An 18,746-nucleotide genomic window follows, 5' to 3' on the forward strand; every position below is an offset into this window, starting at 1 on the left:
TAAGTTCTAGTTCATTTTGCTTTGATTTTGATAACACCCTTTGATCCTTAGGCTGTTTTATCTGTCCACTTGGGTTAATGAAAAAAGTCAAAGAGTCACCAACCCAGCAACCAAGTGCCTTTCCAGTTCTGTTTAATACCCTGTATAAAATGAATGGTCATCTTCACATGTGACTGGAACAGAATGTTCCTAGCCAAATAAAGAAAACCTCAATTAAGAACAGTTTTGTAGGCAGCAAAAAAAGGTCATGGTAATTTTTTACTGCTTAGATAGCATGCCACAAAACAGAGCTACTGCAGTACATTTTTTTCATGGCACTCATTCAAAAAATATTTCTCTACCTGCTGAAATCTATGCAAATGCATTGACATGAATACAACTTGACATAGATTAACTTCTGCTGATTCAGCAGGGTCAGGATTTCCCCCTCAACAAAGAATTAAACAAACTCTGTGAGTGGGAAAGAATTATCTACAAGGAACAATGTACTAGCACTGCAAATATCAGGAAGAATTTCCTGAAGTGAGATCCATCAGAAGAATAAGTATGCTTCCTCAAGGAAAAAGATAGAAAATGGTTTTTTTTTGGAACATCTATAAAGAACATATACATAAAACATTCCTACATATACTGAAATGTAGGTAATAGTCCACTGACAGTGGCTACACATGAGAGTTTAGCGGCATGTTTTCACATCTTTCAGTTTTCTTAAAACAATCAGTAGAATCAGTACTGCCATAATGAAAAGTTTGTCTAAAACCTTCTTTTAAAGTTTTCTGATGCATTTTGACTTGTCGCTGATGAGCATAATATGTTTATTCTCTTCTCAGTTAAAGGTTTGTCGAAGTAATATAAACCATTGCCTTCTCTTCATAAAGTGTTGTTTTTCCAGAGTAATGCTTTTTTAACTGCAGTCCCAGAAATATATATAAAGAATGGGGAAAAATGAAGATGATGGAAATATAACTCATAATTATTATAGACGTTGTAATGGTTACCTCCAGTAAGATGTATGGTGAATGAAAGTCCTTATATGAACCAATTTTCAGCCAAATAAATAAAATGTGATTTAAATTTGTCATACTTACCATAAGAAGTCTATCTCCAACCTGCAACCTCCCATCTTTTTGCGCAGCTCCTCCATCAATAATTTTGGTGACATAAATGCTGTTGTCCCCAGGGATGTGTTGGTTTCCAACCCCTCCTGCAATACTGAATCCCAGACCTGGAGAAGATATGGAAAACAAAACATTAGCAATACAATATATAACATTAAAGAGAAGTGCAAGAGTAGCATATATTTAATCTACTGTACAATTACAGGGGTTTTTATAGAAAAACAAATAACACGAGATATTTGTGGGGTCAATACTCTTTCACTTTCTCTGGAAGGTCAGGGACAGAAATAAATTAAGGAAATTTGTCATGTACAATTATAGGAAGATAGAGACAAAAAGAATCGAACTAGTGATGGTTCTATACCCATGGCTTGTCCTCAGCAGGGGCCAGTGCAGCCTACGTCAAGAAGTTGTGGCACAACTTGCCACGACTAGTAATAAAACTCTGAAGCTTGGAGTTTATTTTGTTAAATATTGGTATAAAACACATCACTGTCAATCAGAACAAAATTAAAAGTATTCTGATTGTCCACATAATTTGAAAAATACTTGAAGAGGTGTACTGCAGATTTTGCAAGTTTCTGTAGTACCACAGTGTAGGGTCTGTGAAAGTGAGAGATAAATGGTGTAGATATTTGGATTTAAATCTGCTTCACATATTTTTCTAGGACACAAATATCTTTGGCTATGGATACATAAAATAAGAAAGCAGTAGTCCTTTGTACATATATAACTTCTGTGCAGTGATCTGTGAAATTCCTAGATAAACACCCAAAGAGCCAAACTTTGGAACGACAACACTTTCTCTCCTTGGAAAAGGAAGGCAAAATAAATAGATGTTGGGGGAAGAAAAAAAAGGCAGTTTTACCCTTTTCCTACTTTTCCTATCCTCTGAAACATTGCATAAACAGACAAATCATTGCTTTCATTTATAATAACATTTTTATCTCTCAATCAGAGAAAAAACGAAAACTACTGTGCTTTATTTCCATAAAAATCTATTTCATACAGCTATTTTTTCATAGATCATATAGCTAATGGGAACTTCCAGCTGAACAAATAAGCTGTTACTAACAATAACCTGCTTAGATTATTGCTTCAACCAGGCATTTCTCTTTTAGCTGTATAGAAAAAAAGTTATATCTATTTAGAGAATAATCACCAGTTTTATCTATGAAATCTATGCTGTTCAGTCATTCTTAAAACGAACATGTTAGTAATATCTGCAGCCTGAGCAGTAAAAGGGAATAGTAAAAAATGAGTTGCCTGGAATTTGGCATTTTATCACAAACTCACCAGGCTGACTGCTTGGGCAATAAAACTTAAGGGAGGGTATATTTAATACACACAGGCTTTTTTAGCAGCTGTATGAGCACAGAGATAAGTGTTTTTGAGTGAATTAAATATTTTTGATATTTTTTCCTCACCTTATTTTCATTTGATCATTATTTAACTTAAAAAAGATGTGAGGTCAGATAACATAACGGACTACTTAATGGATAGTGCCAAAACAGTAAATTACAAAAAGAAACCTCTGAATTTATATCTCAAATTGAAATACTACTTAGTTAATTAAGATGACCATTAACAATACACATGAAGTTAATTCAGAAGTATGGGATAATTAAAACAAAGCTTTATTTAATTTCCAGCTAAAGCTGGTGATCACTGTTACTATTTATGCACTACTGCCAGGACAACTACAAGGACAAAAAGATTATTATTTCTTCAGCATGGAAGAATTTGTTCATTACCCTGGGACTACTAACAAAGAAGCAAAAAGATACTCTACGAAAACATCAAGAATGGAAATTTTCTTTAAAACATTAGTTGTGGACAAGGAACAAGGATTGAATAATGTTCCTTGGTGACATAATTATCATCCTTTTCACCCAAAAACCATCTGCATATGCTTCTACCAGCAAAGTGAAGATCTAAGAGTATTCCAGAATGATGATGAGAGCAAACGAGTGGGCTAGACTGCAGCCAGAGAGCTTTCTTCAGCTCCTCTGCTCACCTAGGGCATGACCTTGGGAAGATTAGGTTATGGTATGTTTCGATCCTCTTCCCTCCCCTTTATTAACACTGTACACTTGTAAAGGGCAAGGTCCTTTCTGGCCACATGGCTGTTCTGTATTTTGTGCAAAGGGGTTCCTAATTCAGCCTGGTCCTGCTGCAATATAAGCAAATAGTAGCAAAGATAATCCCTTCCATTTTGTGCAGTGCTGAGTGGGGTGCTGGCGTTTGCTGTTTGTTTGCACGGTTGTATCACAACTGACATAGCAAACCGCAAAAAAAAGAGCACTGACACATGCTACTCCCATTACAAAAGTGAAGTTTAGAATGATGAAAGGGGTAACTTTTTCTACTTCTCTAGTCTACATAAAGTGTAGCTGCATTACAATGGATGAGGCTACATTGTGTTTATAAGCAGGGTCTGTCTTTGGGATCAAAAAACACAGCACTGAGTATAAAAAGGTTGAAAAGAGCAGAACAAGACAGGGGCAGTACTGTGGGGAGAAAAAGGAGAGGGGGTAGGAGAGACAACTGAGGAAAAGAGAGTTTTTCCATGTCGTTCCTATCGATAATGATTTAGTTTTATTGCCTAATCATATTTGCCTTCTTTAAAAGATTTCTTCTTGGGAAGAATGGGGAATGGAACAATGGCCCATTTAATTTTACTTAAATGACTTTTGCTAATTGCTAGGGCACTAGGAAAGTATACTACAGTAAAACTTTTGGGTAGGATTCATATGGCCAAATGACATCAGACAACTATGCTAATCATTTCTGCTGCTTTTATAATCAATGAAAATTCATTAAGGGCTTTTAAAGCATGATTCATCTCATCTCAAAGAGACATCTGAAAGAGATGAGATGAATCACACTCTTGGTTTCTGAAAGGCTGGGGGCTGGATGTGGGAAGAGGTGGGTGAGAAGATCAGTGCTATAAAAGTTCACAACCTGAGTTAGTCTCACCTCCATTTAGACTGAAGGTTTCTGTTTTGTTTTAAGACCTCAGAAAGGTTTGTGCATCCCTGGTGTGGAGCCCTGTTGTCACTAGTTACATCAGGTTAGTCTCTTGTCAGATTCTTACTCTATTTTAAAAACAGAGAATCGTTCAAACATTTGGGAACACAGGGAGCAAGATACGTTTTCTAAACTTGGTCTTTTTCATTGCTCCATTAAATTTAAAAAAATCAAAACAAAATAGCATATTTATTTGCAGAACCTTTTTCTTATTGACTCCTGTCGTTAGGAAAGCATTGCCATCAGAACATCAGGATTCACTGATCAGGAGTCACTTTGAGGAATGCCCTCCCTCTCATTTCCTATTTTGCTAATGTGCAATCTGCTTCACAGCAACACCTCAGCTTGGACAGAGAGCCTAATTTCCTCATAGCAGGAATGAGATGGAGGATACATTTAGAATGGAGATAAGGAAGAAATTTTTTATGATGAGGGTGGTGAGACACTGGAAGAGGTTGCCCAGAGAAGTTGTGGATGCCCCATCATTGGAAGTGTTCAAGGTCAGGTTGGATGGGGCTTTGAGCAACCTGATCTAGTGAAAGACAGGGTTGGACTAGATGATCTTTACAGGTCCCTTCCAACCCAAACCATTCTATGATTCTATGGTTCTATGAAGAAGAGAAGACTACTCCAAGAGGAAAAAGGAAAGAGAACTGGATTTAATACTGGTGTACATCCAAGTCAAACTCAGCTTTGTTCAAAACTGCTGAAGAGAATAGGCACATATAAGATTGGGTCAATGTGTAAACTAGGGAAGATTAATCAAACTCTATTTCCTTCCATTTCCACTGGATAAGTGTTTGTAAAATTAATCTGCCTTTGGGTTCCACAAATACTGATCACTGATCCTGTGGATAATAACATGTGTAATAGTGGAATGAGACTGGAGATGTTACTGTTATCACAAACAGGAAAAGGGACAGGGGAAAGAGCTATTGCATCAAAACTGAAACTGCAGAAAAAGTGCTGATATTAACAATAGTCAAGGATATTTATTCATATCTTTTCCCTGGATTATCAGGAAACAAAACATTAAAATATTTGAAAGGGTAATGAAGGCATAAAGAAAAAAAATGTTGTAGCCAGAACAATTCAAAAGCCTCCCAAGTCTCAATCATAGCTATTTCAGAAAAAAGTAATCAGTGACTATTTTGCATGATTTCCTGCACCAGATACACATTTTAAATGCATCACTATATTAGTAAAAACATATGTTCTAACTACTTTTCTGGCAAAAAGTAGGCATGGAGGATCCCCCTATGATTAGTCCAGCAATGGGTGCCTCTATGTGATAATAAGAAAATCACTGTTTAAGACACAGGGGTTGAATCACACTGTGGTCATATCACTTTCCAGTAACCAAAGAGGGAGCCTAAAAGATCAAGTGCAGCTAGATAATGTCAGCTTTCTAATAAGAAGTGAAATTAAATGAAACTTTCACTCATAACCCAAATGGCATGTTGCATTTTGCTACTATCCTACACAGAGGACCAAGTTTCTTTTAACTTGGTGTAGGATACTACCTGTGTAGGATAGTAGCAAAATGCTACTGAGAATGAGGATTTTAGAGGGTTAATCCAACATGAGTTTCACAGTCCTAGCTGGGAACCTCCAAATAATGGGGAAGCCAAAGAAAGAAAGTAGCATTTAAGTCATAACCTTAAAATGTACTTAGGAAGTGTGTGCTTTGCAGGTAGTTAACCAAAACAGTGTGCTCTAGAGACATAAAATGCATAATTCCTAATTGCTGGATTCTTGGCTTTACCACAGTATGCCTTACCGCCAACAAAGTGACCTGTTGAACACAGAGTAACTTGGTGAAGCCACAAAGTACAGACTCATAATAGAAATATTAGGCTAGAAATAAATGAAATATGAATGGAAATGTGCATGTAAGCACTGGAAGAAAGAACAAAGGTTAGAGAAATTACGTGTATTCACAATACAGAACATTCTTAGCAATAAAACTAAAAATGAGTCATTTCTGTAAAGCCTGGACAGAATGTCTGGTCTCTGTTAAGACCACAGCACAGGCGTCTTGTCAGCAGAAGACCCTGTACCTTAACAGTGGGACGCTGGCAGCAAGATTACAGCATGTGACATATGCCATTCTCTTGCCTGTAAGCCCAACAGGAAAGCAGATCATAGCGATAAAGATGTGTGTTTACTAAATGAAGAAAAACAGTCAATGAGCAGTGGCCTTGTCTAAGACTTAGAGACTGAAGAAAGAAATATTCCGTGTAAAGGACCACCCCATAACAACAATGGGCTCCTAGAGGGCATAAACCATCTGTCCAAAAATTAATCCATGGTTGTCGATCAAGAAAATGCCAAGAGATGTGGTAAGGGTTCGATGTCCCATGTCCTTTGTGTCACACACGAGTGAGCCAGTCCACCTCAGCACATGCATCCTGGGGCTTGTGAGGATGTGGGAGAAAAATGAAGAGTGAATGAAATTTATGAGAGAATGAGCATAACTGGGTAACTTATTTGGAGATTTCATGATTAAATATCACTCTCCCCTCCTCTATGATCTCTCATTGCTTTTTGCCACAATCATTTTCCACAGGTGTGAAACAAACTGATTTGCTCCAGAACACTGTATGAACTCAGATCTTATGAAACTGTTTCAGGCAGCAAACCAAGATAATACAAGCAGAAAGTACCCATGCAACAACTTCCTCCACTGAGGACCTTCCCTGGCACCGTGAGCCTGGCTGCATTGTGAGACGTGACACATTGACCATGCTCCTGTGAGCAACTGGACAAGGCAATGAGGAACCCAAACTGAGGCACTTCTGCCTTTCCACAGACCAGCCACTTCTGCAACACTCGGTTACAAAAAATATACCTCAGTGTTGTTTTATTGTTGAAATTATTTAAGCTTACAGAGCCAATATTTATATATTCTCTGTTTTTTCCTCTGAAATGGAGAACAGTATCATACTGATGAACCTAGCAATGAAATTGTCAAACCTGGAGCAATGAAGTCCAGTCCAGGTTTCTAATTAATCAGATTCCACTTGGAGGGAGGAAAGGAACATGGGTAATATGAAATGCTTTGACTGATATCATTTGATTGACTTGTTTTGACAGGTACCACAGTTATGTCTAGTGTTACATGAATAAACAAACTGAAACAAGGTTAGTTATAAACAGAGGAGCAGCAGGGAATGTGTCCCCCTGCCCTTTTTCTCAAGCCTCTAGTTGCCAATTTTAGTTTTCCTGGAGGAGAGGTATAGCACACATTTAAAAGTAGCACCCCACAATTGTGGAAGTTTAATATGCTTGTTATAGCTTGACTTACTATTAGTGTTCATTATTGACAGCAGATTCCTTTATTTGGTACACACAAAAATGAAATACATTACAAAACAAAAATTAAAATATGTTTCACAATGATTATACAATGCTACAAGGAGGGACTGATATTCCTCTACAGAGCTCTCTCTTTCTGTCTTTATTTTTCATCCCATGAATCAATTCCTGAGAAACTGTTAATTCCGAAACATAGGAAATGTCACTTTATCTATCTCATCTCCTTCGTGTTGTAGGGGTAGATTCAAATATCAATTTATTTGAGTGAGTTCTTATAACAATTCCTATTCCTGACTCATGTGACAGTTTATACCAGAAGGATTTACATGAATAAAATTTGACTACATTTTGTTCTGTGGATGAAAAAGTCAGTCTAAAATACAGTATGATTCATAAAACTTTAACTAATATTCATAACATACTTAAAAGCTGCCTACTTTCATTGCCATCGCTAATTCCTGTTTCAGACCCTGCGCCCAGATCACTTCAGAGGGCTCTTTTTGTAACCAACGATTTGATAATAGTCTCGATCGGGAAAAAGGCCCAAGCCACTACAAATCTAACTGAGCCTATCGTTATCTCGTGTTTCTTTCTAACAGCCTTGGGTTAAAAACTTCAAGCATCTTCTTTATTGTTTTGACATTTTTTTCCAGAAATATCTAGTGTTTTCGGTTATTTCCCAGTTGATGTCAGATAGAATAAAAATGATGTACAGTGCCACCAGGTAAGAAGAATATTCTCTGAAACCACCTTACACAAGGAGAAAATTATTGTCCCCCTTACACTGTATGTCATTATATACTCATGCCTTCAGCTATTTATCCAGCAGTTGTTACACAGTTCCTTTGTTCTTGCCCACAGCCATTTTTATAGTTATTATTTTCATTAATCCCTACATTCTGGCTGCCAGTGCATCACCTTTCCATACTACTGAACCAACAGAGATGCCAGATTTCAGTACAGCCTCTACAGAAGACCAAATTGGAGAGCACACACAACACTTCCACAGAGCATGGCTGCTCATGAGAGATGCTATGACTGGATACTGTTTGGCAGTTGTGATTATACAACAGGCAAAGAAAATCCTTCCCTTGCAAATAAGCTCTGATTGCACAGCAACGCTGACATGTCTCTCTGAGGGACTGGACCCTTCCATACCCTCAGTGAGAGAGGACTTAGAACTTCTCTGTATGGAGGCAGATTTTGGTGAGAGTTTTTAGTAGAAAGTACAGTAAATCATCTTTCATCTGCCTTTATCTGCATAAATTTTAAACTGCAAATTCAATTTTTTAAAATAAATTTCAATAAAATAGTTCTAATTTTAACTATTCTTAATTTAATAAAATGAAAAATGTAATTGAAATTTAAAATATTGCAGTAAAACAATCGTGCTGTGCAGCCCGGTGCAGGAATCTGCGGAGGTCTGTTCTCTCTGCTTGCTTGATGAAAGAGAGAGAACAGAGATAATGATCTCACAGAGACTAAAATGTTTTCAATACACTGGTGCATATGTACATTCATACTACCCCAAACTGCTCTCTGAAGGACTTAAGGCTTGGAAGAATGGCAGCCAGCTAAAACTCAACGGAGGAGAGACTGTGGTAGTAGGTGCTGGCGGTGATCCAGTAGGCAGTGATGGCAGGCTGATTTCTGTACCTTTGACTGAGAATACCTAAGCAGGTCTGCAGTCTCCATTTCAAATTTTACAAACTGCTATCCATACCATTAGGAAGCATATGTAATTTTAAAATTTGGCTACCGTGCTGCTACCTACAGCTCCTTATACCTGTTCCAAAACAGCTATGTGCTGGGATGTCCCAGAAAGCTCCCTGCCTAACATTGCCTTCTCTGAGCTGGCTCTTCTGCTGGAGATAGGGGCATGCAATGTGTTACATCTTTTCTTTGGGCACAAGGGTTCATCAACATCATCTGAGCCTCACAAAAGTCAGAAACGCAGAAGTGTCCAGAATATGGAAAAAAGTATTCTGGATATTTCAGGGATATTTTTGCTGAGTTACTCTGCTCTGGCCTCAGAAGCAAATTTAAACAACTACAACTCTTTTCCAACTCCTTTTTCATTCTTTTGGGCATTGAAATCAAACGTTGCAGTTGAATCGGTTAGGTTGCAACAAGAAAGAAAGGAATCTGTTCTCAGGACACAGGGTTACACTCCTCAGCTTAAAAAAATTGTTTACATTTCCAGTCAGAGAGGAGACTGATGGGAAAGTGAGATTATGATGCAAATGTTAACATACCTGCAAGGCAGTGAGTACATGTTTAAAAACAACCATGCTGTAGGTACAGTAGATAAAGCATTGGGTTTACATTATTGTAATGTCCTGGTTTCGGTAAAGCTAATCTTTCTGTAATCTTTAATAAAGCCTTGAAAACACATCTTGTTAAATTACACTGCTATTTGTAGAAATTTGTAAAAAAAAATCTCTAACATGCAAATGAAAGCAATCCCTTCTTTTCTATTCAGTTTTGCAGTTAAATGTTTTTCCCATCACAAATTTTTTGCCTGCATATATTTATCCCTAAAGATACATTCCCTTCAGATGTAGCTGAAAAGGAAGGAAACAGGAAGCTAGGAAAATACACTTAAGGCCTCATTAGGACTTGTGTTTATTCTATATTTTTACATTTATTCAAATTAATCAGGAATAAATTTCCCAGAAAGCACAGACAATGAGCAGTGGCCTAATTGCATAACACGAATTCTCAAGAATGCTTTAAAATTTGTCTTGAAAAGAGAAGGCAGTATTCCTAATTATTCACAATAAGCTGATTTTTAAAGCCTTAATGAAGATTCAAGTTCACTGAAAATCATATTAAATCACACTGTCACAATTTTACTAGCATAAGTGCAAGAAAGAGAAAATTATTTCATTTTTGACATATATTGACAATCCAAGAGATACAGCAAGCAGTTCAGCTTTTTTAGGAAAAGCTGCATGATACACCAAGTCTAAACATTTCATGTTAAACCCAGTCAAATTATGTTTTTAAAAAAGTGAAGATTAGTGATGTAAAGCAGATAAATCCAAGATCTGCCACTTAGGAACAGGATTAACTGCTTAGAATTTGATTTTTTGAAATGTCTTTTCTCTTCTCACATTTCCATGCCAGGTTTGCATATGCCTACAACTGAAGCTGTGCATGCACATTGACTTCCTGATCACGCAGGAAGCTTTTGCATATTTTTGGTGCACCCACAAGGACAAATAGTCTTCATATCCAGAGTAACTAAAAATCAGAATTTTTGATTAGGGTAGACATCATCTGGCTGGCTGCCTGTGTGATAGGATCATTGACATCTTGCAGGCAATAACGTTAAACACAGCATAAGTGACTGTATGGCTGAATGTGATATGAATGGACTGTTCAAGACTACTCTTTTTTTCTCATTCTATTTTTTTCTGCATTAGCAGCACTTCTTTTAGCAAGAGGGTTTGTGTGTTGGGTTTTTTTATCACATCCTCACCCCTGCCCTTTCATTCACTTGGGCAAAAATCAACTGGACTGATGCATGACTACAGATGAAGAAGACATCCCTGGAAGTGTTCAAGGTCAAGCTGGATGGGGCTTTGAGCAACCTAATCTAGTGAAAGATGTCCCAGCCCATGGCAGGGGGGTTGGACTAGATGATCTTTAAAGGTTCCTTCCAACCCAAACCATTCCATGATTCTGTGATTCTAAGCAGCTAGTTGTCCTAATTAGCAGCAAAAAGCCAGGTGGGGGGTTGCAGGGTGCATTTTTAAGATTGTCATATGCTGATCTAAAGCCTCACTACTGCCAAAAGAGATAACTCTGCTCTCCACCCTGCCTTTGGCCACACTTTCCCTCTGCCTGCCTTGTATTAGCCATGAAGATTTTCTAGCCAAATGGATTGGCAAGCTGAAAATGGCATGAAAACCAAAACAAATTAGTCTGAATCACAGGCCAGGTGCACCATATTCACCAGCATCTACAGAAATGGCAGCAGTAAGAGCCAACAGCTGAGGATGGTGTCGGGTTCACGTGTCCCCATTGCTGGCAGCACGGTTTTGTACAAGGCACTTTATTATAGAGTTGTGACTCCTATGGAGAGCAGTGCAATGTTATCACTGCTGCTCAGCAAACTCAACTTGGGGTATGTGGCAAGAAGGAAAGATGCAGGGACAGGAGCAAGTAACTGAAGGGAGTTGGACAGAAATGGCTATTTGGGCTAGCAATGCACCTGAAAAAAATTCGGTAAAAATATGCCTTGAGCATGAGTCCTACTTGGAGGAAAGGGAACAATAAAATTGGTCTCCTAAGCTAGAGAAAGAGAAGTTAGCAATCATAGGTTTGTAATGCTCCTGAGAGCTAAGACAAATCTGATATTGCTATAGCAGGAGAAAACAGTGTAATAATAATGCTTATCCAATATTTCTCCAATTTTTGCTTGGGCAGATACACTGGCACTATGAACCTTTCCTGATTACAGAATCAAATATCAAACCTTTAACTCACCCTTTCAAGAGAAGCGCTGGGCTTAAGAATGTTGGATTTAACCACCTTTGGCTGCCTTGTGAGGATGTTTAATTCACAGAGTAGTTAGCCACATGGGTTGAAAGCAGTGGGAAACCAAATTATCTCTACTGTCCCTTTTTTTTTTTCCTAACACAAGTTTTTTAAGGCAATTAGCCTCATTATCATAAATATGCTCTTATAGCTGTATTTATTTTAACTGCATCTCCTGTTAAAAATGCCATTTTCCTTTAATATGTAACCAATAATCAACCAACTCTGTAAGGTTTTCCTTTTGAGGAGAAGTATCTGGAAATGGGATCAACATGCCAGAGCTTGATCTCACTGGTGTAAAACCAAGAGAAATCCCCTTTCCCTGACTGTCTCCTCTCTTCACCAGACAATTCAGACAAAATCTTGAAGGTTTTTTTCCCTTTCACCTGCTGTTCATGCTCTTAAATTTCACTTGACCCTATTTAATTCCTGTTGCCACATAAATTCAGACACGTAACTTTTGGACAAAGAAACAAAAATAACATGCCATGGCTCCTCTGCAGTGCCGAGAGACAAGCAGGCAGTTACAGAATCATGGAATGACTGCATTGAGAAGATCCAAAGAATCTGCTATTGTTTTTGCATTATATATTAACTTAGGTTCAAATGCTGAAATATGGTTCACCTTCCATGCACAAAGTACACCAGTTGATTCAGGCATAGGAACCAAATTTATGCTGACAGTTGATCATAGTTTGTCTGTCATTAACAAATAGTACCTACGTAATTTTCTGCACAGATTACTATAATTACTGACAGCAGCAGAAGTTATTTCACCTCCTAATAATGTAAATGAAAAGCATTTGTTCCTGTAGATGTGCACACCAAGATCTGTTTTAAAGTAGTTATTACTTTTTGATGAGATGTTAATTTTTTTAAGTCATGGTACTATGTAAAGCTGTGCTTTTCCCGCCATTTTTTCCAATCAAGATTCATTCTTGAAACCTACAGACTGGACACAGGAGATAAATATTCTAATTCATGAACAAATGCTATTTGCTTTGTGTAACATTAGGTGACACATCTTTAACTGAGTACAGATGGGTCACTGCTTTCTAAGTTGGATGGCTCTTCTAGACAAATATTTAATAATTTGTCACCAATAAAATGGAGACAGAAGGAGCAGTCTGTCAGTTTGGGATCTGTTTAACAACCATAAATGTCAGGGAGAGACTCATCAGTTTCTTTTGTTCGTCCTCCATCTGATGAGGCGAATTTAGCGTTATCTTCTTATCCTTGTTGCAAAGCTGAACAGAAATACTTTCTTGAAAAGCTCTCTGCCAATTATGTTGAAGCTTGAAAATACAAAATGAAATCAAAGTTCATCTTGTAGCCTCTTATCTATTTGCAATCAACCCATAATGAATGTCATCCCTTCAGTTACTTCCTTTTTAAAAAATACAGAGAGAAATCAAGACACAAATTTACAAGTAGTTTTGTTTTTTTATGTAAGGCGATTTACAGAGCCCTGATGTTAAAAGTTTACAAGTATATAAATGATACAAAGAAAAGAGATGGTGCTTACTGAACTGTAGTAATAAGGTGAAGACACTCTGAAAATGGATTCATGAGTCATTGCACTTTGCTTTGACTCTTTTTGTCTCCCTGAAACTGTATTTTGGTCCCTTAGCTCAATTTACTGATGATGCTTTCTTGCAGTACTCTAAGAAATAAAGTGAAACAAAAATGTTTTATTTGCCAGTGAGAAGCACCCTATACTCTCACAGAGTAAAATGAGTAAAATCAGACACTTTTGACTTTATAACAAGGATGGGGACAGACTTTTTAGTAGGGCCTGTAGCGATAGGACAAGGGGTAATGGTTTTAAACCATTACCAGAGGCTAGATTTAGACTAGACATAAGGAAGAAATTTTTTACAATGAGGGTTGCGAAACACTGGCACAGGTTGCCCAGAGAGGTGGTAGATGCCCCATCCCTGGAAACATTCAAGGTCAGGTTGGACGGGGATTTGAGCACCCTTATCTAGTTGAAGCTATCCCTGCTCATTGCAGGGGGGTTGGACTAGATGAGCTGTATAGGTCACTTCCAACCCAAACTATTCTATGCTTCTATGATTCTATGACTTCTCAGAAATTATACTAAATATTTACTACGGGAATTGTACTCTAGTGTACATAACTAGAAAGATAATGTGAACCCATATTTGAAATCTGCATTTAGAAATACAGATTTTTTTCACACTGGTCCCAGACCATGAAAGATTTTCTAAGAGCTTGTGCACTTAAATGTGATTGTTTCAGCCTGAGTTACACTACAGATTGTCTCTGAGTAAGAGTTTCCATTTCCTGATATTTTTCATCATGGCTCTTCATGAGCTATAGTATAACACAAGACCCTGCTATTAGTTCCTTGAGGGGTTCTATCTAGGAGGGGTATTAACATGGCCTTTGCATCAGCTGTTTCAGTTAATAACAATCCCTGAACTTCCCTGCAACGCCAGAGGTAGGGTGTAGGTCTCAGTCTCTGTGAACGATGTACACAGCATTCCTAACAAAAAGTCAAACCCTGGGGGAAAGAATGAATGTACTAATGTGTTGATTGATTCCCAGACCGCTTCTGGGCCACCCCTTGGAAATTTTAGGCAGCTGTTTAGATGAAAAATTCATCTTGGCAAGGCCCACAAATGTAGAACCCAAAGCCTACAAGACTGATTTTAGACTGATTGTCAGCTTAGAGCTGGACAAAAGTGTTTTATATGAAGTCAGGACTTAGCATTAAAAGCCTTGGTGCAGTCCAAAGCAAAGGAGTCTTGATCAGCCTCCAAATACTGAAACCTGCTGTGAAAACAGCCTTTGGTGAAGAACCAGCCACCCATCTGACCAAATTGTTCCTAAGGAGCATGATCCTGGCTTGAGCAACAGAAAAACTGAAAAGCCAGAGAAATCCTAGCTGGAAGTGAATAAACAAATGCAGACTGAGACTGCAGTTTATCTGTTCTAGTATTCATTAATATTTTCACATGTGAAGTTTCTTTTCTAAAAATATTTTATCCCTCCTAGCCACAACTAAAGCAAAAAAGAGGGAAATAAAAAATACTAAACTACTGTTGAGGACAAGCAAAGGAAATGTTTGTGTATTTTGTCTGGAAGACACCCTCTTTATTTCTGCAGGTGTAGGATTTAAATAGTCCTATGCCTACTGTTTGTCTTCATACTGCAGTGAAATGAGAAAATTTTGGTATGATCACTGAATCTTGGGGCTGGAAGAAACTCAATGGATCATTTACTCTATCTTCTCGACCTGAGGCAGAACCAGCTATAGTTGCATCACGGCTAACAAATGGCTGTCTGGCGCACCCAGATATCTCCCATGCTACGGACCTGGTGACCTGCCTGGTAATTTATCACATCACAATCCTCACTTGTCCTAAATCTAGTCCAAATCTTGTTTATCATTATTTGTCTATTAAATTTTGTTCCACACCCTCCCTAGGGGGCACACAGAGCAAATTCACTCTTCAAAGATGTGCTGCAAGGCAAGAAGATTGTTATCAGGGGCCCATAACCCCCCTCTAAGTCTTTGGTATTTCAGATAAATGACTTCAGATCACTCATTCTTTCCTTGCAGGATAGGCTTTCTAAATCTCTGATCATTTTTACTGCTTTCCCCTGGAGTCCCTCCAACTGGCCTACACCCTTCTTGAAGTGGGAAGCTCAAAGCTTTACCTGTGAAGGATGAAAGGATTGCTCCTATGTCTTATAAGCCATACCTCAATTTATAAATCCCAATATAGTATTTGAATGTTTCATCACAGCATGATGTGTGAGAGACAAGATGCTACAGCTAACAAAGTTCTAGATACTCTTCTATGGGATTCTTTTCCCGACAGTTTTCTGTTAAGCACTATGTAGTAGATTATTTGATTATTTCTGCTGAAAGCACCTTGCAGTTGTCCCTGCTGAATTACACATTTGTTTTTTTCAGACCACTTTCAGTGTTAAACCTTCTCAGCACATGGTGTCATGTGAGAAAAATGTGAAAAAGAGTTGCAAAAGAGGAGTATGGGATCCTCTGGTAATCATTACTCTTCAAACTTTTTCTAGGTGCTTATAAAGAGATTTCCTACTTGTTCCAGTATCCTTCTGGGGTTCTGAAAGCAAACTGATGGCTTTATAATCCCTTGGCTCCTCTTGTTCACTTCAATGAAGATGAATTTTCTGCTTACCCTTTCCCATTTTTCACTTTACCTTCTCCACACAGGTGTCCAAAACCAACCATTGTCAGCACTCAGATTTCATCAGCTAAGTTTCAGTGGTCTGGGATCAAGACCATCAGGACCTGCAAGTGTAAAAATATCTAACTTCTTAAGCGCTGCCAGGCCTGTTCCTTCTTCATTTGAGGCTGAGGTCTTGTCCCTCTGTTGCTGGTTTTAATCATGATAGCAACCTTATCACAGATGACCTTTCTGTGAAAACTGATGCCAGCAAAAAGGTAGGCAGTTTTTATATCTTGCCTCGAAAGCACCTATCATCTCAACATCTCTCTGTAACTACAAAGTACGTCTCTAAACTACAATTATTTTCACTGCATTACAGAGGGGATGTGATTTGCTATAACAGAATTTAAAAGTATTATTTAAAAATAACTTTCAGAAATTTTGGCTATGGCATTTGAGAATCATTAGAATTTAGAAATGATGCACATCTGACCTACAGACTATGGATAAGATTTACCGCTGGCCTACCATTTACACTGAGTTAATTTTTCAATTACAGTATATAAAATGTAAATGTGCCTACACTAAACAACTTTACTAAATTATTTGCTGTAATTTTATGTTTCCTCATTTCAGGTCTCTCTGTTGGAGTCGCTAGTATGTCCTTCTATTAATTTCATAAGACATCCTACACCTTGTTTTGCATAAGAAACAAAACAAACAAAAAACCAGAACACAGTTTAGGGGAAAAAAAGCTATTATGTCCTTATTTGCAAATATCACTTTCCAAAATAAAAAAGTCAATCATGCCCTGAGGATATTGTTCTTTTAGCTTATGCAATCTTTTATCATATCCTAAAGACTTTTTGTGTCATTATATCCTTTTTTACATTTCATTCAGCCCTAAGAACTTGCTTTGCAACTGTTTCTTCCTATTAAAGACAATGATTGGACAAAATTCTTTCTAAAGCATCCAAAAGCAGTCTTCTTATTTGTTCGTATAAATCTACTGAGAATTCAGAAGCCAACATCTCGGGTAATGAACACAGAGCTTTTTGCTCTTGGAATACTTTGGATATACTAGCTAGTGTTTCTGGTTTCACAGGAGGTTCCCTCCACAGGTATAATTTGCTTTTTTCAACTTTCAGAGTTGCATTTGTCTCAGCAATGAGACACTAAAGACATAAGCATTAAGCTGTCTCCTTGCCTTTCTCATACGAAGTCAGCCAAACTGAACCCTGGAAGAGGTCACAGGATGTTTTTTCATCTACCAAGCACACCAAATGCTTCATGCTGAGAAAAACACATCACCTTGCCATTTGTCCCAAGTGGCAGAATTTCTGAATGAAAAAATCTTTAATGAGTCTCTGCAAGCAAAGAAAAAGAAGTGATACTCTCTCACTAATCACATGGCTTTACTGCTCACTAGAAACAAGAGTTGAAGAGCAGCTGTCCATGTGTCAGGGAGCATAAGTCTTTGGCACAGCAAGACTATACTTTGCTTCTGCAAGAAGCTTGATCTCACCGTGTCGGCAATATAGGAACCTCTGCTACATGTCCACATCAGCTGCCCTTTCTGCATGTCAGTGATGTGACACATGCAGAACCAGAATGCTTGTGCGCTGGAGTCCCAGAGCCTGGACTTCTTGGTCTCATATCTTAAGACGGCACAATTGGAAAGTATGGTCATCTGCACAGACCATTTGTTTCATGGCAAATGGCAAAGGATCTTCTTCCATCTAAACTCCAAAAGAAAGGCTGCCCTTTCTAGGAATACTAATATAATATTTCAAGAAACAAACCAAAAAACCCCTAACTGATGAAGGAAAAGCAGTTTTTCAAGCTGTTGGACAAATGGTCTAAAATAACGAATGGTAAGTTAAAGCTAGAATACTATAGGGAAATTTCTTTTTGCCAGGTGTTGAGATCTGGTTATCACTTTTAGCTGTCACCTAAAAAGAACACAATTTGCAGTCTTTCTTTTGTTTTCATTAAGGATAACTACAATTTTAGCTAGAATTCAGAATACTGAAAGCAAAATGAGGATGACAGACCTGCAGAAAGGACTAGGATAAAATATTGGAAATAGTCAGGTGAATGACTATTTGCAATTAATCACTTTGGTGTCTGGCTTCTGACTAAGCCAGCTGTTACCTTCAGATGTTCAGAGATGCTTTCATGTAACTCCTTCCTTTTTTTCAACTAGTGGAAACAATAGAATAATATTGACAGTCTAGACTTTTTTTTTATATAGGCTGCAGACTGATATTTTATTTACCATATCACTTGAATCTTTAAAGCTTCACCCAGCTTTGTCACTCCACCATGATCAGAATCTCTAATGCCTTCCTCAGAAGACTTAAAATACTGTCTGCCTGTGCTTAGAATTACAGAAAAAAAAGAAACAAGAACACAAGAAAAAAGAATAGCTACAGCTCCCCAAGCTATAAAAATTTAATTAAATACAATTTATTCTTTTAAAGGTGGTTTTCATGGCACTGCAATATTTTGCTGATGCATGTTGTCTTCCAGATAGCAGATTTCTTGTGAAAGATCT

At 37.8% G+C, this 18,746-nt stretch overlaps 1 protein-coding gene across 8 annotated transcripts in view; it reads right to left on the reverse strand.

Annotated features, from left to right (window-relative positions):
- Nucleotides 1-18,746, reverse strand: part of DLG2 (discs large MAGUK scaffold protein 2) — a 1,049,275-nt gene that overhangs the window by 304,010 nt on the left and 726,519 nt on the right. For all 8 annotated transcript variants that reach the window (XM_072850809.1, XM_072850805.1, XM_072850803.1 and 5 more), the window contains one exon: nt 1,089-1,225. In XM_072850809.1, the coding sequence (XP_072706910.1) occupies nt 1,089-1,225 (137 nt within the window). The remainder of the gene's footprint in view (nt 1-1,088; nt 1,226-18,746) is intronic.

The sequence above is a fragment of the Ciconia boyciana genome, chromosome 1, assembly GCF_034638445.1.
Source record: "Ciconia boyciana chromosome 1, ASM3463844v1, whole genome shotgun sequence".
In the NCBI taxonomy this organism is placed as follows: domain Eukaryota; kingdom Metazoa; phylum Chordata; class Aves; order Ciconiiformes; family Ciconiidae; genus Ciconia; species Ciconia boyciana.